Source organism: Bos indicus, chromosome 16 (assembly GCF_029378745.1).
Source record: "Bos indicus isolate NIAB-ARS_2022 breed Sahiwal x Tharparkar chromosome 16, NIAB-ARS_B.indTharparkar_mat_pri_1.0, whole genome shotgun sequence".
Taxonomy (NCBI): Eukaryota; Metazoa; Chordata; class Mammalia; order Artiodactyla; family Bovidae; genus Bos; species Bos indicus.
In genome coordinates this window covers 37,217,947-37,240,456 of record NC_091775.1, presented here as the reverse complement: position 1 = coordinate 37,240,456, position 22,510 = coordinate 37,217,947, and the positions used below count along the sequence as shown (strand labels likewise).

Here is a 22,510-nt window from a genome sequence, read left to right as displayed (position 1 = left end):
TATGAACATCATGGTGGTGGGAATGGGGGTGCGAGAGCTCATTAAAAAGACAAATTCCAGAGCCCCCTCTCCAGAGACTGCACTCCAGTAGGGCAGATAGGACCCCAGGAATCTGCTTTTGGAACATTTGGATCCAGGTGGTCTGGGGTGACCTGAAGTTGAGAAATGCCGATGTGTAGTGGGCTTGTGTTTTTAGACTTGGGAGAGACAATAGGCTTCCTAGGTGACCAAGTCCAGTATCAGAAGCCCGGAGAGGTGAAGTGATTGTACAAAGCCAAAGGAAGTCCAAATGCATCGCTGCAGGAAAGAGAGTAAGAGCGTGAATCTTAGTGAAGGGAGCTAGGGGTGATCAGAAGCAGCAGGCAGATAGTGCTGGGGAACCGACTGGCCGAGATGATGGGAATACTATCTCCCTGGAGATGAAAGTCACTTTCAGGGCTTGCTAAATGTGCATGAGCTGGATCTTTTGAGATTCCTCAGGATTGGTCACCTTGCTCCCCTACGGGACACAGACTTCAAGTCTTACCGGAGAAACCTGGCCAAGCCCTGGGGACTGTCAGTGCAGTGTTGTATGCTTCTGGATCCTCAGATTGGAACTGGGAAACATGGGTTGATATTCAGACCCTCTCACCCAATATGTCTGCAACTTTGGGCATTACCTCTCAAAGCCTTCGTTTCCAAATTGGTAAAATGTATATAATAAACCCAGTTCAACAATGCTCAGATAAACTGAATCATGTTAAAGCCCCACAAATGGAAAAGACCAAATGTTTACTGAGTGCCCACTTCCTGCTAGATCATGTGGATTATACACAGAGTTTTAAGCATTGAGGAGGCTGATTTTGAATTAGGAAATTTGACTTGGGATGACAGCCCTTAAGTGTTTTTCCGACTGAATTATTATCTTTTTTCCTCATCTGTATCCATGTGTTCCCAATGGGACATTTCTTTACTATGTTCTCTAGCAGATCATCAACTCCTGATGACGTGTATTCTGATTTATGTTGTTTCACTTACAAGCATATAATATATCTACTAAAGCCATATATCCAGCAGCCTACATGTCTCTGGGCTTCCTTCATCCTCACAGATCTCTGAGCACTGATGAGGCACTTAGACCTGCCACCTTCCTTTCATGAGCATCTCAGAACTAACCTGGCTTGGCTCCCCCTTCACAATCTTGGTCCCAGTGCACACGAAGTCCTCCTTCTCCACCATAAAGGCTCCTCCTTCTGCCTGCTGCTTCCAAATCTCCTGAATTCTTGTCCCTCACTCTCAGTCTTCATTGCCCAACCCTGTCCTCCTGACATCTCTTCCCACAAACTCATTCTCAGTGACCTCTGCCATCCACTCTCATCATATGGACTACTGCAGCCCCTGAGGGTGGGGAAACAACAGGCTCCCAGCTTTGCTCATTCCCAAACGAATTGCACCAGTCACGTGCCTGTGCAGGGACACTCGGCTGCCTGCTGAGCCCTCGGCTGCTCATCACACTAATTTGCATAATGATGCCTCCTATCCAGCGTCTTGTGTTTCTCTGGGGTGATAATGACAACCTCCATTTGTGTCAAGCGTTAGAATTTACAAAGGCTTTGGCAGACTACAATTTGATGAGATTCTCACAACAATTTCATGGTGGTTATTATCTCTCATTTAACAGACAATGAAACAGGTTTGTCTAACTCAGTGGTTCTCAGCCAGAGATGAGTTTATCTCCCAGGGAACAGGTGGCAATGTGGAGGCATTTTTGGTTGTCACATGTTGCAGAGGCAAGATCTACTGACATCTACTCAATAGAGGCCAGGGATGCTGCACAGCATCCCACAACATGCAGGACAGTATCCCCAACAAGGAATCATTTGGCTCAAAGTATCAATAGTTCTGATGTCGTGAAACTCTGGTCTAGTTTCATTTACTTGCAAAACCAGAATTCTAACCCACTTGGTTAGAGTCCTTGAGCCTCTGCTGTTCTAGGGATCTTGTGCCACCGCTTTCAGGTTTTATCACTACCTTGGTTAATATCATCTCCTGATTATGAGAAAAGGATTGATGATTTCATTGAAGTCCCCTTTGTGCCTTGAGCTAGCTATGAAAAATTAGGGCAAATGACTAATGCTTTCTGAACCTCATTTTCCTCAACCATAAAATGGTTATCCTAGATTAACCGCTGGAAGATTAACTGGCCTGTCCAATGTGAAGCACATGGTAGAGAATCCAGCACACAGTAGATGCACTTTATTCTACCCCTCCCAATCTTCTCTCCTTAACTTCGGCTCTTATTCTTTCTCTGCTACCTCCAATATGAGCATTTTTTAACATTTTAGCTCTTACAGTTAACTTCAAATGGCAAAAAGGTGGGTTCCATCACAGGAAATCAAAGGATCACACAAAGAGAGACAAGCTTAAGGAAGAGGAGGACAGCCTGGGTGTGCCGGGGCTATTCGGACCTTCCTCAGATAAACTGGGAAGCTGATAACATTCTTTTTGGAGGGAAGATATGAATGGTTCAGCAGATACTCACCAGCTTTTCTGAGAGTGTGTATATAAGGACCCTGTGTATAGCCAGGTCCTACTAGTGGTAAAGAACCTGTTTGCTAGTGCGGGAGACATAAGAGATACGGGTTCGATCTCTGGGTCAGGAAGATCCCCTGGATGAGGGCATGGCAACCCACTCCAGTATTCTTGCCTGGAGAATCTTATGGACTGAGAAACCTGGCAAGCTACAGTCCATAGGGTGGCAAACAGTCAGACATGACTGAAGTGACTTAACACGCATTTAGCCACAAAGAACTGCATAGGTATGAAGTCACTCCAGTCGGTAGAACTGTAGCCAAATCCTCATAATACACAGAACTTAAAAGGGAAAAAAGTAAGTATGCAAAATTGGAATTCTCCAATAATTTTCAGTCCACATTTTAGGTTAAATATCTGTTCATCTGGGGCTATCACCTTCCTCTAGGCACTAGGCAGAACCATGTCCTCTGTCTTTAATACCTTGTCCATGGAGCCAACAGGTTTTATCTATTAATAGTAGGTTTAGATCAACTCTAGAGTGACACTGTAAATATACACTGTTCTAACTGACAATGTTCCCTCATAGCTCAGTTGGTAAAGAATCCACCTGCAATTCAGGAAACCCTGGTTTGATTTCTGGGTCAGGAAGATCCACTGGAGAAGGGATAGGCTACCCTCTCCAGTATTCTTGGCTTCCCTTGTAGCTCAGCTGGTAAAAAATTCTGCCTGCAATGCGGGAGGCCCAGGTTTAATCCCTGGGTTGGTAAGATTCCCTGGAGAAGGGAAAGGCTACCCAATCCAGTATTCTGGCCTGAAGAATTCCATGGACTGTATAGGGGTCGCAAAGAGTCAGACTTGACTGAGCGACTTTCACTTTCAACTGACAATGTACAACGGGATCTGCTCTAGTCCTAAAAGTCGAAAAATAATTCACTTGAAGGGAAGTGTTGATTCAAAGGCTAGTGTGGGGGTTTCCCATTGAGATCAGGGCAAACAGTATATTCAGAATTTCTTAAGAATGAACTATATCTCTGAGGAAGCTGCCAGGAAGGAGCAGGTCCAGGCTTAGTCTCACCAGAGTGACTATGGCTTTCCACAGCTTTCAGAAGAACTCAGCCCTAATAGCAAGTATTGGTGAGGATGCAGAGAAATGAAACACTCATACACAGCTGGTAAGAATGTAAAATGGTGCAGTTACTGCATTGGAAAGGAGCCTGGTGGTTCCTTAAAAAGTTAACAATAGTTACCATATAGCCCCCAAACTCCACTCTTAAGTACTCACCCAAGGGAAATTAAAACATATGGCCACACAAAAACTTGTATGTAAATGTTCATAGCAACCATGTTCATGGCCAAAAGCTGAAAACAACCCAAATGTCCATCAGCTTATGATGGGTAAATATCAGTGGTATGTCTATACAGTGGAATATTGTTTGGCAATAACAATAAATTAAGTACTGACACATGCTATAGCATGGAAGAAGCTTGAGGAAAAACATGCTAAGTAAAAGACCATTCATGAAAGAACACATATTGAATGATCCCACTTACATGAAATGTCCAGATTAGACCAATCCATAGACAGAATGTAAACTGGTGGCTACCAAGGGCTAAAGGGTTGAGGAAAAGTGGAGAGTGATTGCTAATAGTATAGCATTAGAGAATTTCTTGTTGGATGATAAAGACGTTCCAAAATTTACTGTGGTGATGGTGATACAACTCTGTGAATATGCTCAAAGCCATTGAATTATGTGCCTTAAATGGTGAAATGTATGATGTATGAAGTGTATCTCAATAAAGATATTAAAAGAAGGAGGAGGAGGAAAAGAAAGGAGAAGAAAAAAAAAATAAAAAGGAAGAATCATCCAATCACTGGAATGCCCATGGGCAGAATCTCTCCTAAACATCTCGAGTCCGTTACTACTAAGAAGTCAGAGATCTCAGTGGTTACACTGTGGGCTCTGGCATAAATATCAATGGTTTTGGTCAGATAGGCATTAGCATCACTATATTACTCCTTCCCAAGTGACTCCTGAAATTTGGCTACAGTTTTCTGAGATGATTTGTGTGCGGTGGTTCTCTAGCATGCATCAGATCACCTGCAGGGCTTGTAAAATTGAATACCTTTGGGCCCCACCACAGCATGTCTGATTCAGCAGGTCTGGAGTAGAGCCAGAGAATCAGCCTGCCATGCAGGAGATCCCAGCTCAATTCCTGGGTTGGGAAGATCTGCTGGAGAAGGGATAGGCTACTAACTCCAGTATTCCTAGGCTTCTCTTGTGGCTCAGCTGGTAAAGAATCCACCTGCAATGCAGGAGACCTGGGTAGGGAAAATCCCCTGGAGAAGGGAAAGGCTATCCACTCCAGTATTCTGGGCTGGAGAATTCCATGGACTGTATAGTTCATGGGGTCACAAAGAGTCAGACACAACTGAATGACTTTCACTTCACAGGGCCAGAGAATTTGAGCTACCAACAATTTTCTAAGGGATGCTGATGTTGCAGGTCGTAGAACCACACTTTGAAAACTATTAATCTAATACTTAGATTAATAATTATTGTGATTAATTATTGAGAACTTAGTTCTCAAAGTTCCCCAGGGCCTACTGAGCATACTTTGCCAACAATAGCAGAAATTCATAATGTGAATTAGTGTGCATGTGTTTACTATTTATTTGTTTGGCTGCACCAGGCCTTAGCTGTGGCAGGTCGTATCTTCTCTCTTCCTTGTAGCATATGGAATCTTTAGTTGTGGGATCTTGTTCTCTGACCAGGGACAGAACTCAGGTCCCCTGCATTGAGAGCATGGAGTCTTAGCCACTGGACCACCAGGGAAGGCTCAGTGTGTGTTTTAATATTATAAAACCTTATAAATATTTTATTTGGAAATTATTTCTAAATGTTGATGTACTAGTGTAACTGGTAGACTTTAGTTTTGATAAAATGATGAAAGGAATCACAGACTAGGACTCAGAAGATCTGGGGGTCATGGCCTTCCAGCTCTAGGAATTTGAACCAAAAAACTTCCTGACCACAGTTTTCTTACCTGTGGGAAAAAAAAAAATCACAATAATGCCTCACTACTATATAAGGCTGTGAGAAAGATAATATAATAACCTAGTTGAAAATACATGGTGAGCTGTACATGCATTAAACTTATATTCCTTTTTTGCTTTTTAAAAATTAATTTTATTGGAATATAGTTGCTTAACAATGTTGTGTTAGTTTCTGCTGTACAGCACAATGAATCAGTTATAGATTTCCTTCCCATTTACATCATCACAGAGTAGAATTTCCTGTGCTATGCAATAGGTTCTCATACATACTAATGTATGTATGTCAATCCCAATCTCCAAACTTACATTCTTTCTAAAAAAATTTTATTGGAATATAGCTTCTTTACAATGTTATATGAGTTTCTCCTATACAGCATGACCTTATTTACAAAGCAGAAATAGAGATACAGACGTAGAGAGCAAATGTATGGATACCAAGGCGGGGTAGAGGGGGATGGGATGAACTGGGAGATTGGGGTTGATGTATATACACTATTGATACTATGTATAAACTTACATTCTTTCAACTGGTAGTATATAAGCAGTCTGTAGTACAGTCACACCAACAGTATATAGAAACGAACTACTGATATTTAATGACATGGATGGATCTTGAAAAGATTTCTAGTGAAAGGAATCAGACAAAAGATAGCATGCTGTGTGATTCCATCTATGGAATATCCTAGAAAAGGCAAAACTCCAGTAACAGAAAGTAGTTCAGTGTTTACCAGTGGCTGGATTTTGGGAAGGATTTGACTACCAAGGGGTGTAAGGGAACTTGAGGGTTGATGGAACTATTCTATGTTTTGATGATGGTGCTGGATGAATGACTGTATGCTGAACACAGAAGAGATGACTTTTATTATATGTAAATATACCTCATTAAAAAGAAAACACGGAAGGGAAAACCACCAAAGGATAAAATGTGACTTTATTCAGATTAAACTCATTATGTATTGAAAAGCCAAGCACAGTTTCTAGGCGTAGCTGGGTCCAGTTTCAGCAGCTCAGAAGGATGCTTAAGTGTAGAGATAATGCCCAAGTTATCTTTCCAGAGGCCCATAATATATCCGTATGTGACTTTAAAATTCTGAGTAGCTTGAAAGTATTCCATACTTATGCATGTGCTCAGTCATTCAGTCCTATCCAACTCCAGTTCTATGGGCTGTAGCCCTACAGGCTCCTCTGTCCATGGACTTCTCTAGGCAAGAATACTAAAGTGAATTACCATGCTGTCCTCCAGGGAATCTTCCTGACGCAGGGATCGAACCTGCGTTTCTTATGTCTCCTGCCTTAGGCGGGTTCTTTACCACTAACACTACCTGGGAAGCCCATTCCATGCTTATACTCAGGGTTAAAAGAGATTGGGCTGGGAACTTGAAAGCAGGGTTAGGATGGGAGATGGGGATTGATGTATACAAAACAGATAACTAACAAGAACCTACTGTGTAGCACAGGGGCAAAAAGAAGGTATAATCTGTTTATAGGACATTTATTAAATTAACCTTAAAATGCATTCCAATATACAGTCAGTAGGAACAGTATTTGACTCCACTTATACCTAGAGCAAACAAATTCATAGAATCAGAAAGTATCTTGTTAGCTTCCAGAGACCAGGGAGTGGGGACTGATATGGGGAGGGGAAATGGGGACTTAGTGTTTAATGGGAACAGAGTTTCAGTTAAGGAAAGTGAAAAATTTGGAAGGTGGTTGTTGGTGAGATTTACACAGCAATGTGAATGTACTTGGTGCCACTGAACTGTACAGTTAAATATGGTTAAAATAGTATGTTTTATATTAAGGGACTTACCACACACACACACACACACACAAAGAAAAACATTTTAAAAAGCAGGCATCCAGACTTACAGAAATCTAAATGATTCTGCTCCTTCATCCTATTATTTTGGTGTTTCGAAATCTCGTTCTGCATATTTGTGTGATCCTGGAAGGGTGGTTGGTGGTTTGAAGAATAAATACAGGGGTTTGCTAGTGGTGGGTGAAGCAGGGGCAGAGAGAGGTGAGGTGCTAAGAGAGGAGGGACAAACACACTGTTTTTGTTCTAACACTGTTTCTAAGGAGTGTGAAGCCATTTGCTTTTATAATCTAACTGCTAATTTTTTCCTTCTCTAAGAGTTTCTTCCATTTGCATGTTCCTTACATTTTCTTAGAATTCCACCTTAAAACAAACTGAATGTACTTATGGCCAATATTTCCGCGCCGAAAAGTTTTGCTTAAACGATGACACACTGCAGTTGGAGCCTGCTCACCCACATCTGGAAGCCACATGTCAGCAGCAGCTGTATAAAACCAGCAGCCCAGCAGACATAGGGTGACAGTTTTTGCCAGAAGCCCAGACGGCATGGACCTCACTCTTCTGTGGGTGCTTCTGCCACTGGTCACCGTGGCTTGGGGACAGTATGGTGACTATGGGTACTCCTATCATCAGTACCATGACTACAGTGACGATGGGTGGGTGAATCTGAACCGGCAGGGCTTCAGCTACCAGTGTCCCCACGGGCAGGTGGTGGTGGCCGTGAGGAGCATCTTCAACAAGAAGGAAGGTTCCGACAGACAGTGGAACTACGCCTGCATGCCCACACCCCAGAGCCTGGGGGAGCCTACGGAGTGCTGGTGGGAGGAGATCAACAGGGCTGGAATGGAATGGTAAGAGCCAGCGCGCTGCACACGGCTGGTGAGGCAGCAACAGACCCCTCTCGCTGGGGGAGGCTTGACCCTCAGGGAAGAGAGCTCACTGGAGACTGGGCAAATCCTACCAGGATCCTTTCCATTGCATGCTCCGGGTGTGGCAGGGTCGATGCTGAGCAGACCACTTTACAGGACAAAAACTCACGATGGGGCAGAGGGGTGTCCATGGCAGATGGACTTCTCTGTGGCTCTCAGTTTGGTCCAGGGACTAGTATGGCTTTGTGAAACATTTACTAGTTTGCCAAAAGATAAGTACAGAAACTGAAAGTCTTTATGAAACTTTGTAGCAATTCAATTTTGCTGTAACATCCAAGTGGCACTTTAGTACGGTAATAACTTATTCAGACTATCTTACAAAAAAAGTATTGGTACCCAATAGATTGGGGAAAATAAACAACAGAACCTTCACTACAGTTTGAGAAATATTGATTTAAGGCTAATGAGTGGGGGAGAGAGGTCAAAGAAATTTAAGCCAAGAGAAGTGAAATGAAATGGCTTTTTGCCATCCCAATTAAATGTGCCCTCTCAGTTTTGAGTACCAAGGTCCTTCTCTGTCTGCATTTAAAATGGATTTCATTGCTGGGAAATAGTTTACTGAAATCTTTCGGGAGAAGTCTTCTCATTCAACTGGGTTCTGCAATGGTTAATGACCCAGAAATGGCCTGAGCCTGTGTCTTCACTGTGGAGTGTGACTGTCTCACACTAGTACTCGGTCAGAGCCCATCCCAGGAGCTATGCACTGTGAGGCCAGTTAGCAGCCTGAGTGGAGGCAAGGCCACGGAGTGGGTTGGGGGAGAGGGTGAAGGCAGACTCAGGGGGAGGCTGGCCTGGGGAGGAAGAAGCCCAGCTGGCTGGTTGCTGCTATGGTAACTGTGAAGAGGAGATTCTACTGAGGGGTCTCCGTGGGCATGTGGTGGATTGGGGCTTAGGGGTGGTCAAGCACAAAATTCTGAGTGTCACTCCACCAGCACAGAGATAAGAGGTCAGGAGAAAAAGACTGATGGTTGGAGGAGCCAGGCAATAAAGAGGACTTCTAAGCAATAAAAACAGCTGTCATTGATTGCTTAACCCAACCAAGCACCATGCTGAGTGCTTTAAATCTATAAGTCACTTTATGGGTAGATAAACTGAGGTCTAGAGATCAGGGGTTTCCTCAAATGGAAAATGGTCGATCCAGGATTTGGATCCAGCGAGTTTCAGCTCCAGAGCATAAGTGCTTAGCCATGGTGATGGGCTACTTGAGAGTCTGCTGCCCCACTGCATGGGCTCAGTCAGCATGGGTCAGGGTGGTAGGGACTGGACTCAGGGCAGTTCTTCATCCTGGGAAGGGAGGGCTCTGTAAGATGACAGCAGAAGCTAGTCCTGGAGGGATGGGGTCAGCTTGATTACTGCCAGGACTGAAGAGGGGCTCAGCCAGCCTGCAAAAGGGATGGGGGTAACGGTTCACAGCTGCAGGTGGGGGCCCCTTTATCAGGCCTTATTCATCCATCCCCACTGCCTCCAGCGAGCATATTTAATTATCTAAAACCCTTCCAGACAGATGGCTGACTCAGAGTCCAGCCTCACCTCAATGACAGTCTCCAGTGGCTTCCCGTAGGCAGGCCATTGCCTGGCACAGAGCCTGGGGATGACCTAATTACAACTGTCTGTCTAGTCCTCCAATTTAGGGGACCAGTAAATGGGTGTGGCCCCTTTCTAATGGCCCCTTTTAGAGCCACACAAAACAGCACTCAGATGATTTTTTAAATCCTAAAGGAAGAGCTGGACTCTGAATCAGGAGGCCTGGACTTGGATCCTGCTTCTGAAGACAACTTGCCTGGTGACCTTGGACCATGGGTTCAGCTCTTTAGGCTCCCACCTCATTTGGAAAATAAGCAGTTAGACTGCCTAATCTTGTAGGGCTCCAAGGCTCCTAATCTCTGCTTGGCTCTGAAAATACAGCTGGATTGTTCTTTCATTCTGTTGATCTTTGTGTTTATCCCTGCTAGGGAGAGAAGGCAAATTGTGTTTAGTTTCAAACTTGCCAACGTGTGACTTGTTTGTCATTAACTCCCAAACTATTTGAAGAAAAGCATGAGAGGGAGTGCAAATTATATGATTTTGTTTGGCCAATGGGAATCAAATGAGAAGCTGACAGACACAATCTCTCTTCCGCCTTCACTTCCTCCACATTTTTGATTGTGCAGAGTCAAATGATTTTTTTTTCTTTCCTCCTTTCCACCCTCTGTTGTCTCCATCTCCTCCTCCATTAGTCAGAGAGTTAAAAAAAAAAAAAAATGTACAAACGAAAACCAGTAGGACTCAGCTGCCCCAGGACTGATCCCGATTACCCCAGAGGCACTTCTGTTAGATGATCATTGCTTTTAGTTTAGGCTCCAGTCTCCGTGAAAAAATCAGGAGAGAAATTGTTCATAAACTGGGGAGCAATTATATCTTCCCGTTGACTGTGGGTTCTTAATCTATTCTGGGGGAAGAGTTGATAGTTTTGTGCAATATGGCTGCCTTGTATAACTACATTTGCTTGCAAGCTTAGTTTTAAAGGGGGTGGAGGAGTCTCAAACACAGATATAACAAAAACACATAGGATCTGCTAAAGATTCTTGTTAAATGGAGCACAGTCTTTAAAAATTGCTTTTGACATGTCTGAGTTGACTTGTAACATGGCTGTTTGCTAGGGCTTCTCTGTTGAAAAATCACATCTTTAGGTGCCAGATTCTGAAGTGTGCATGCTGGCCCCTACTTACAACTGCTTGGAGGCTTTACCTTGGTCCCATGAGTGGCATTTTGCCATCTCAGAGCATGCCCCAGTTGTTCTCAGGGAATCTTCTCAAACTTGGGTTGACCCAGGCTGTAGGACATGTGGGTCCCATGTGGGACAAGGTGAAGCTAAAATTTGTTAGCGAGGCTGAGCTGGAGTGTGGTGAGAGGAGCTCTGGTTTTAGAATCAGGAAACTTTGATTCACAGCTCCTTTTCCTATCATCTCTGAGCGCTGTGGTCTTGGGCATTCAATTTCTCATTCTGGAAAAAAAGTGTAATACCCATATTGCAAGCTGTTAGGGAGAAGTACTGTGATGCTCACAAGCTAAAGTGTAGGAGAACTCTAACACAAATCTAAAACAAATTCCTGGCACATTATGGGCAGTCAACAAAGATTTTGTGAATCTGTAATTTGACCAGGCTGATTAAAGAAGCAAGTCAGCTTTACATGGAGTCTGAATTCAGAAGAACATTCAGTCTCCTGGCATTTGCTTTTTTCCCAGGTCCTCAAAGAATTCCCAAGGAGACATTTCAAAATGGCAGCTTGTTTTGGAACTGACTATTTGAATTTAATAATTCACCAAAGATAAGTCACGTGATAAACAAGAGGAAAGCACATTACTTCCACCACGTTCCAAAATCATGAGCTACTCCAAAAGCATATCTACTATTAGTATAAATTCTGGCAGTTTTATCCTTGGCTAAAAGGTACAGGCCCACATAAGAGCCTGAGTCAGCCTGTTAAGCTGAAGTAGCCATAGATAAAGGTACTACCTCAAAAATATAAGAAGAAGTTGCAATAGCATACCCAGCACAGTATATGCCGTTGTCATCTTTTAAATAAGAACTGTCAGTGAACCAAGAATAATCACAGTTACCCAGAGAACTTCCTAAAGATCATCACAAGAAGTCAGTAGGCCATCCCATCAGTGTTAAGCAATCATGAGGAACTTCATCAGTGCCAGAGGGGAGAAGAGTAGCAGAGTCAAGGTTATAACAACATGAATGAGTGGTGCGAGGAACAGTTAGCCAAAGGACTTCTTGTGAGGTGAGACAGCTGACTGAGAAATGTTCAGTGTGATGAGAATTCAGGAGAACTTCTACTGAGGTACAAAAATGGTTAAATGGTTCTGTCTCAAACCTCCACTCTCAGTCCTCAAGTTTTCTCATCAGTAAAATAGGAGCATTGGGATCCCCTGTGGCTCAGATGGTAAAGAGTCTGCCTGTAATTGGGACACCTGGGTTCGATCCCACACAGGAAGATCCCCTGGAGAAGCGAATGGCTACCTACTCCAATATTCTTGCCTGGAGAACCCCATGGACAGAGGAGCCTGGCAGGCTTACAGTCCATAGAGTTGCAAACAGCTGGACATGACTGAGCAACTAACATAACATATAGGGACTAGTATAAGGGACAATGAGGTGTTGAGCCTTATAATCTAATATGATTTTTATGCTTTGAAGGGCTTCTTTACTTACAGGATATTGATTAATTCTGGGAAGAGGTTTTAAGGGATCTGTTTGAATCTTGATGTGTAGTGGGCTAATTTTCCTGATATCAGTTGGAGATTTTGCCACAAAAAAGGTGGTAATTGATTCAGTAGAAGCAGATGATCAGTTGTTTCCAGAATCAGCTCTAGTACCATCAAGAGCAAAACAAATAAATGTCAAAGAATCACTTAATTCACCTGGTTGGCTGCTTTGATGACTACTGTCAAATTCTAGAATTATTTTCTCCTTTTAGGAAAAAGTCCTGTATATTTCTTTGGCTTTCCTGGTGGCTCAATGGTAAAGAAACCACCTGCCAATGAGGGAGACACAGGTTCAATCCCTGGGTCAGGAAGATCCCCTGGAGAAGGAAATGGCAACCCACTCCAGTATTCTTGGAAAATCCCATAGACAGAGATGCTTGGTGGGCTGTAGTCCAACAGGTCGCAGAGATTTGGAGATGACTTAGTGACTGAGCATGCACTCGCACCCGTATACGTCTCTAAGAAGTCTTCACCTAATAAATGGAAGGGAAAAGAAACTAAGGGAAAAAGGTATGTGCCTCTTAAAAGGCCTAAGCAAAAGGGAATATATTCAGAGACAGAAACCTCATGAGGTTTATTAGAGATTTCCCGCTATTTGAATTGTTTTAGTACTACAAGGCAAGGGCTGATTTAAATAGTGCAGTTGAGTACCCAGAACGTGGCTCCAGTGTCAGTTAGAACTGGAAGAGATTCACCCCCAACCTGGACAAATTTTTTTCAAGCCATTTAAGAAGGATGATTGGGAGGAGCTCCTTTTGTTCCCAGGAGTCTAGTCATTGAGGACTGGGAGGATGTTGGAAAGGTTGATTAAAGGGCTGAAGGCAACTAAAGCCCTTAAATTTGTAGCAAATTATTTTCCAATGTCCTGACTTTTTGCAAAAATAGCAGAAACTTAGGGGAAGGGGTTCATTTAGGGGCCTTCATTTGCTGAAGTTGAAGATTAAGAATTTTGGCAGTCTTCCTTTTAGGTAACTCATCTAAAGTAAGAGAGTGCTGGTTTATTAGGTTAACTGAGTCTGGAGTGGACAGTTTTGTATTCCATGCTGGTTCTTTTTACTAGAAGGGAGAGGTCCTGGATCAGCCTGTTACTAAGCATAGAGTTTAGAGCTACCCAAATGGAATCAACATCTGGAGAAAGATCAGAATTTGCTTTAAAAATAATCTGAAGTCAGTTGTAATAGTCATAAACACATTTGTGAAATTTTTGTGTGCCAGCCTGAATTTTGTTCCAATCAACAGGCTTTAGAAAAGCCCTTGTAATAACTCAATGAATATGCCTAGTGATTGCCTGAGCCTGGACACATAGTAAGTTAGTGTGCTGGTCTTACAGTTGTAATTCTAGAGACCTTTTAGGAATTTCTATATTAGCTATTTTCATTCGAATTTGGGCGTTGTCTTCACTGACAAGCATATGAACTAGCTGATATATGTTGAAGAAACCAGGTTGATAAGTTTGAATGACTAAAGTACTCAGCAAATCTATGAGGATCTTCAGTTACTTTGGGAAAAAGTTTGTGGCTTGCAGTTCAGCTTTAGTACAGGAAATATTAGAGATTAAGGGTTGAGCCTCTGGGTTCCCAAAAGGCTTAATTTGAAAGGGACAGTTTCTGATCAGTTCAGAGGGAAAGGGAATGGGGAGACCTTCACAGAAAAGAGGAAGCCTGGCAAGAGAATCAGTACTGGGGGATTGGGAGTCTATATGAGATATAGGGGCTTCCCCAGGGCTTCAGCGGTAAAGAATCCACCTGCAATGCAGGAGTCACATGAGATGCAGGATTGATCCTTGGGTCAGGAAGATCCCTGGAGAAGGGCATGGCAACCCACTCCAGTATTCTTGCTTGGAGAATCCCATGGACAGAGGAACCTGGTGGGCTACAGTCCGTGTGGTCACAAAGAGTCAGACACGCCTGAAGTGACTGAGCACACAAACACACACAGGAGACAGGAGGTGTAGACGGCAAGATAGAGAAGGAGAAAGATGGCACTGAGGGTGGGCCCTGAGCAGGGGGTGCCGAAGGAGACAGGCAAGGTGGCAGAGGTGGAGTAAGAGACAGAGAAGCCGAGGAAGAACCGAGGCTTTGGGAGCCATGTTATCTTTCTTTGAACATTTTCCTCAGTTAATCTGAACATTTTACTTTGCAGAGATGCAGTTTTAGTCTCCTGATAATATTTGGAAGCCTCAAAATACCCATCAGAATAGGCTTTTCACTTAGCTTTGGAAAATTTAGAGCGATGGCTGTCCAATTTGGTTTTGAGAAAAGTAAGCTTAGGGATTTCAAAAGTTCCCCCAGAATGGTCATTGGTATTCCTAATTGCCTTTGGTTAGGTCAATCCAATTTAGTTAGACATAAACATGAAGAATAACCTTGGTTTTCACACATAAAATGGACCAGGATCGCTGTAGGGAAGGGGTACCCTCAAAATATTTAAATAACTGGGATCCCATTTTCTCAGAGCTGTTTTCTCTTGAGTAAGAGAATTATTTTCAAACAACTTAGCTCGAATAGCCCATACTGCATGCAGGTCTAGTATCAGCCAGTTCTAAGACAGCAGTCTGGCCCCAAAGAGACAGGAAGCTACTCAGCATACTTCCAATAAGACAGCCCCCCTTTCCTAAAGGCATGCGCTGATGGCCAGCCAGTTCCAGCTGTATCAGTCTGATTTCAAAAATTGAGTCAAAGTGCCAAATAAATATTCTCATAGGGGAACAAGGTCTTAACCAGAAAAGATGAAACCTTAAAACAGATCCTGAATAAAACCTGGAAAGCTTCAAAATGCAACGAGGGTGAAGCTCAGATCCAGGAGAAAGATTTGCTTAAAAATCTCAGGGTCAGTTAGAAAAGCAATGAGCATCAACAAATTCAATGTGGGTACCACATCTGTTTGCTCACAAGCCTCAAAGTGATCAAGGATCTTCACTGGATCCCCCAGTGGAACACCAAAATGTTGACTTAAACGGACTGCCAGTTATAGCTCCAGAAAACAATGCATTTGGTTGGCGTGAGCAGACAATTACAATCTGGGGTCTACAACCATGGTGAGGCATGTGCAAGTCCCTACAAAATGGAGAGAACGCTTTTGTGGGGGTAAAAGGAGTTGGGAGGTCTACAGTAAACGTAGAGTCCATGGTTTTTCATTGGTTCCCTTGTGACAAACTCTCATTGGCTGAGCAGCATCACAGGGTATGAGAGCTCCCCCTTCTGGTCCGTCTCCTGACTATTTAATTGAGATTTCTATTTAATTCTTTTAACAGTGGGAACTCAGTTTTCCACAGTGTAATTCTAATTGAGACCAAGGTCCTGTCTAGTAAAGAGCAGTCCTTTCTGATTCATTATGCTGGTCATTAAGTACACACTGTGCTCTCCTGGTTTTCTCAGATCAGCTCCTCTACACCAGTGTCTTTCACCTTCTGCTTTCCAATCTGCTTTATGTTTCTTGTGGTGCCTTTGTCCTTACCTGGTTTGTATTTTTATAGTTTGTTTCCTTCAAAATATAAGCTTCATGAATATAAGGAGTTTGTCTCATTCACCACTGTATAGAATATTTTTCAGCACTAGAATAATACTGGCACATTGTGGGACCCACTAAATATGTAGTGAAATATCAAATGAGACTGGTTAGGGACTTCTTTGACAGTCAGCGGTTAAGAATCTACCTTCTTAACCGCTGAGGGTGTGGATTCAATCCCTAGTTGGGAGCTAAAATCTCACATGCCTCATGGTCAAAAAACCAGAACATAAACAGCAAGAGCAATATTGTAACAAATTCAATAAAGACTTTAAAATAGTTCACATTAAAAAAAAAAAAATTAAAAAAAGACTAGTTAGTTCATTGAGCAGCCCAAATTCCAGCCAATGTCCTTAGTGCCCTCAATGAAGAAGCCTACAGATCTTCCTGCACAGGAAACCACTTTGGTTACATTTTTAAATTATTTTATTTTATTTTATATTGTAGTAAAGCTGATTTACAATGTGTTAGGTTCAGGTGTACAGCAAAGTGATTCAATTACATATATATATGTAGATAGATAGATAAATAGATAGATACATTCTTTCTCATTTTTTTTTCCATATAGGTGATTACAGGATACTGAGTAGAGTTCCCTGTGCTATACAGTAGATCCTTCTTGATTATCTATTTTATTATAGTAGTGTATATATGTTAACCACAGACTCCTAATTTACCCCCTCTCCCCACTACATATATACAATGGAATACTACTCATCCATGAAAAAGAATGAACTTATGCCATTTGCCGGAACTTGGAGGAACCTAGAGATTATCATACTGAGTAAAGTAAGTCAGACAGAGAAAGACGAATAACATATGATATCACTGATATGTGTAATCTAAAAAAAAAAAGTGATACAAATGAACTTCTTTACAAAACAGAAACAAACTCACAGACTTCAAAAACAAAGGTGAGAGTTAAGCAATTGAAAAAGCAATGAAACAGGTATGAAGTATAAGTGCTATTACCCTAATTTTAATTGATATGATGCTATATCATTTATAAAATATTCCTCATTCATTTGCCTATTTATTCACTGCTGCTGCTACTGCTGCTAAGTTGCTTCAGTCGTGTCCGACTCTGTGCGACCCCATGGACTGCAACCTACCAGGCTTCTCTGTCCATGGGATTCTCCAGGCAAGAACACTGGAGTGGGTTGCCAGTTCCTTCTCCAATGCATGAAAGTGGAAAGTGAAAGGGAAGTCGCTCAGTCGTGTTCAACTCTTAGTGACCCCATGGACTGCAGCCTACCAGGCTCCTCCATCCATGGGATTTGCCAGACAACAGTACTGGAGTGGGGTGCCATTGCCTTCTCCCTATTTATTCACTAACAAATACTTATTATCACAAACTTTTCCAGACTCCAGGAATATGAAGATGAATAACATATAGTCTATGCCCCTGAGTTACTCATGGTCTAATCTTATTTGAGCTTCACAATAATACTGCAAGGCAAAATTACTATTGGGTTGGTCAAAAAGTTCATTCAGTTTCTTCCATAAGATGTCTCTAGTAGTGCTTAGTTGTTTTTTAACTTCACTTGAAACAATTTTGTTAGGCTGTATTGTAACAGCTATCATATCAGTGTGGATTTAAAAAATATATATCAAAATCGGTAAATTTTTGTTCAGCCATTTTAATATTGGAGATGGAAGAAGTAAAGCAACATTTTTGGCATATTATGCTTTATGACTTCATGAAAGGCAAAAAAAGCAGCTGAAATGGAAAAAAAAATTGTGCAGTGTATGGAGAAGGTGCTGTGACTGATCGAACATGTCAAAAGTGATTTGTGAAGTTTTGTGCTGAAGATTTCTCATAGGACATTGCTCCATGGTCAAGTGGACCAGTTGAATTTGATAGTGATCAAATTGAGACATTAATTGAGAAAAATCAATGCTATACCATGTGGGAAATAATCGACATACTCAAAATATCCAAATCAAGTGTTGAGAATCATTTGCACCAGCTTGGTTATGTTAATTGCTTTGATGTTCCATGGAAGCTAAACAGAAAAAAAAAAAAAAAAAAACAGAAACCTTCTTGACAGTATTTCCTCATACGATTCTCTACTTAGGCGTAACTAAACCATTCCATTTTAAAAACAAATTGTTATGGGAGATGAAAAGTGGGTACTGTACAATAATGCAGAACAGAAGAGATAATGAGCATTTAAAATGAAAAACCATCAACCACACCGAAGCCCAATCTTCATCCAAAGAAGTTGATGATGTATATATGGTGAGGTTAGAAGGGAGTCCTCTACTATGAGCTCCTTCTGGAAAAATAAATGACTAATTTCAATAAGTACTGCTACCAATTAGACCAACTGAAAGCATCACTTGACAGAAAGTGTCTGGACTTAGTCAACAGAAAACCCATAGTCTTCTATCAGGATACTGAAAGACTGCATGTTTCTTTGATGATCAGGCAAAAGCTGTTACAGCCTGGCTGGAAAGTTCTGATTCATTCCCCAATCCACCAGACATTGTACCTTCAGATTTCTATTTACTTCAGTCTTTACAAAATTCTCCTAATGGAAGAATTTTCAATTCCCTGGAAGACTGTAGAAGACACCTAGAACAATTCTTGGCCCAGATGTAGCTTCTCCTTCCATTTAATTGCAAATATTTATGATAACAGTAATAGTAACAACCACTACCTTTTCTGTCTTTTCATAACATACTTTGTATGAGGCTCTGGGGTAGACACTTGACATATAACATCTCTTTAATCTTCATGCAATACTATCAGGCCTGAAGTTGTCATCCCCGTTTTGTGGCTGTGCTGTGCTGTGCTTAGTTGCTCAGTCATGTCTGACTCTTTGTGACTCCATGGACTCCAGACCACCAGGCTCTTCTGTTCATGGGGGTTCTCCAGGCAAGAATACTGAAGTGTTGTCATGCCCTCTCCAGAGAGTCTTCCCAACTCAGGGATCGAATCCAGGTTTCCTGCATTGCAGGCACATTCTTTACTGTCTGAGCTACCAGGGAAGCCCCCATTTTTGTGGAGGTAGGCATAAACATCAGCAGAAAGAACAAGATGGGACATGGAGTCATTCTGTTGGGGCTTGAGAGAAATATCCAAAACGTGTAAAGCTCCTTTGAATAGGTAAACTTGCCCCCAAACTGATGTGTCTTTGTCCCTTGCCATTTCACTGCCCCACCATCCCCAGCCAGTTTCTTGTTTCTCATCTTTGTCTTTAGTACCCATCTATTTCTTCCATCCAACGTCTGTACCATTGTGATGTCCCTTACCAGTACAGTTGTCTGGAAAGCATTCCGGACCAAGTACAGCACCTGTCATAGAGTAGGTTCTAATGAATACTTGTTGACCTAACAAATATTTTGAAAATCTGTGAAGCATGTTATACATGTCTTATAGCAACTCAAAGAATATTCTGGGGAAAAGAGAATTAACAGGAGTCCAAGCTGGCATCCCACTCCAGTACTCTTGCCTGGAAAATCCCATGGACGGAGGAGCCTGGAAGGCTGCAGTCCATGGGGTCACTGAGGGTCAGACACGACTGAGTGACTTCACCTTCACTTTTCACTTTTATGCATTGGAGAAGGAAATGGCAACCCATTCCAGTGTTCTTGCCTGGAGAATCCCAGGGACGGGGGAGCCTGGTGGGCTGCCGTCTCTGGGGTCACACAGAGTCGGACACGACTGAAGTGACTTAGCAGCAAGCTTTACTCTAAAAGAATGAGTCTTGACAAAGGTGCCCACTCTCACCACTACTATTTAACATAGTTTTGGAAGTTTTGGCCACAGCAATCAAAGCAGAAAAAGAAATAAAAGGAATCCAAATTGGAAAAGAAGAAGTAAAATTCTCACTGTTTGCAGATGGCATGATCCTCTTCATAGAAAACCCTTAAGACTCCATCAGAAAATTACTAGAGCTAATCAATGAATATAGTAAAGTTGTAGGATATAAAATCAACACACAGAAATCCCTTGCATTCCTATATACTAATAATGAGGAAATAGAAAGAGAAATTAAGGAAACAATGCCATTCACCATTGCAACGAAAAGAATAAAATACTTAGGAATATATCTACCTAAAGAAACAAAAGACCTATATATAGAAAACTATAAAACACTGGTGAAAGAAATCAAGAGGACACTAATGGAGAAATATACCATGTTCATGGGTCGGAAGAATCAATATAGTGAAAATGAGTATATTACCCAAAGCAGTCTATAGATTCAATGCAGTCCCTATCAAGCTACTAACGGTATTTTTCACAGAACTAGAATAAATAATTTCACAATTTTTATGGAAATATAAAAAACCTCGAATAGCCAAGCAATCTTGAGAAAGAAGAATGGAACTGGAGGAATCAACCTGCCTGACTTCAGGCTCTACTACAAAGCCACAGTCATTAAGACAGTATGGTACTGGCACAAAGATAGAAATGTAGATCAATGGAACAAAATAGAAAGCCCAGAGACAAATCCACACACCTATAGACACCTTGTCTTTGACAAAGAAGGCAAGAATACACAATTGAGAAAAGACAATCTCTTTAACAAGTGGTGCTGGGAAAACGGCTCAACCACTTGTAAAAGGGTGAAACTAGAACACTTTCTAACACCATATACAAAAATAAACTCAAAATGGATTAAAGATCTAAACATAAGACCAGAAACTATAAAACTCCTAGAGGAGAACATAGGCAAAACACTCTCTGACATAAATCACAGCAGGATCCTCTATGACCCACCTTCCAGAATATTGGAAATAAAAGCAAAAATAAACAAATGGGGCCTAATTAAACTCAAAAGCTTCTGCACAAAAAAAAGGAAACTATAAGCAAGGTGAAAAGACAGCCTTCAGAATGGGAGAAAATAATAGCAAATGAAGCAATTGACAAAGATTTAATCTCAAAAATATACAAGCAACTCCTGCAGCTCAATTCCAGAAAAATAAACGACCCAATTAAAAAATGGGCCAAAGAACTAAATAGACATTTCTCCAAAGAGGACATACAGATGGCTAAAAAACACATGAAAAGATGCTCAACATCACTCATTATCAGAGAAAGGCAAACCAAAACCACAATGAGGTACCATTTCACGCCAGTCAGAATGGCTGCGATCCAAAAGTCTACAAGCAATAAATACTGGAGAGGGTATGGAGAAAAGGGAACCCTCTTACACTGTTGGTGGGAATGCAAACTAGTACAGCCACTATGGAGAACAGTGTGGCGATTCCTTAAAAAAACTGGAAATAGAACTGCCTTATGACCCTGCAATCCCACTGCTGGGCATACACACCAAGGAAACCAAAATTGAAAGAGACACATGTACACCAATGTTCATCGCAGCACTGTTTATAATAGCCAGAACATGGAAGCAACGTAGATGTCCATCAGCAGATGAATGGATAAGAAAGCTGTGGTACATATACACAATGGAGTATTACTCAGCCATTAAAAAGAATACATTTGAATCAGTTCTAATGAGGTGGATGAAACTGGAGCCTATTATATAGACTGAAGTAAGCCAGAAAGAAAAACACCAGTACAGTATACTAATGCATATATATGGAATTTAGAAAGATGGTAACGATAACCCTGTATGCGAGACAGCAAAAGAGACACAGATGTATAGACCAGTCTTTTGAACTCTGTGGGAGAGGGCAAGGGTGGGATGATTTGGGAGAATGGCATTGAAACATGTGTAATATCATATGTGAAATGAATCACCAGTCCAGGTTTGTGCATGATACAGGGTGCTTGGGGCTGGTGCACTGGGATGACACAGAGAGATGGGATGGGGAGGGAGGTGGGAAGGGGGTTCAGGATGGGGAACACATGTATACCCGTGGTGGATTCATGTCAATGTATGGCAAAACCAATACAATGTTGTAAAGTAATTAGCCTCCAATTAAAACAAATAAATTTATATTAAAATTAAAAAGAAAAGAAAAGAAAAATATCCGTGGAAAATACATGTTTGTGTTCGTGTAAGCTTAATTTTCACAAGCTACATTATCTAAAATGAAAAATAAATAAATAAATAAAAGAATGATTCTCCCTTGGTGAAATTTAAACCCTTATCACCTGCATTGGGAGAGCAATGTTGGGGAGTAAGAGGTTGAGTCACATGGTCTTCTAGTCACAGGGAGTGGCCACCAGCCTGGACGATGGGAAAAGTTGCTTTTATTCCATCTTTGTTGTGGAGTTGAAGACTGGCTAGCAGACCTGGAAACACAGTTTGTGGAGCTGGAAGAAGAGACGAGCACAACCGGCCCATCCATTTGATGGGATTCTGAAAGCTCTTCACCAAGTTGATGCTACTTTCCTTACTCAACCCAATGCCACCTCCAACTTGCTAAGAGTCTGGGTTTTCTGTGAGTCTGGACCGAGACCAGCAGAGACTGGAATGAGAGACTAAAACTTCACAGAGAAGTTCACTGGCAAAACCA

The 22,510-nt window shown here is 41.8% G+C and overlaps 1 protein-coding gene across 1 annotated transcript in view; it reads left to right on the top strand.

Moving 5' to 3' along the window:
- Positions 1 to 7,838: 7,838 nt before the first annotated feature.
- Positions 7,839 to 22,510, top strand: part of DPT (dermatopontin) — a 36,497-nt gene continuing 21,825 nt past the window's right edge. The window contains exon 1 of the mRNA XM_019976667.2: positions 7,839 to 8,236. Within this exon, the coding sequence (XP_019832226.1) occupies positions 7,932 to 8,236 (305 nt within the window). The 5' untranslated portion in view covers positions 7,839 to 7,931. The remainder of the gene's footprint in view (positions 8,237 to 22,510) is intronic.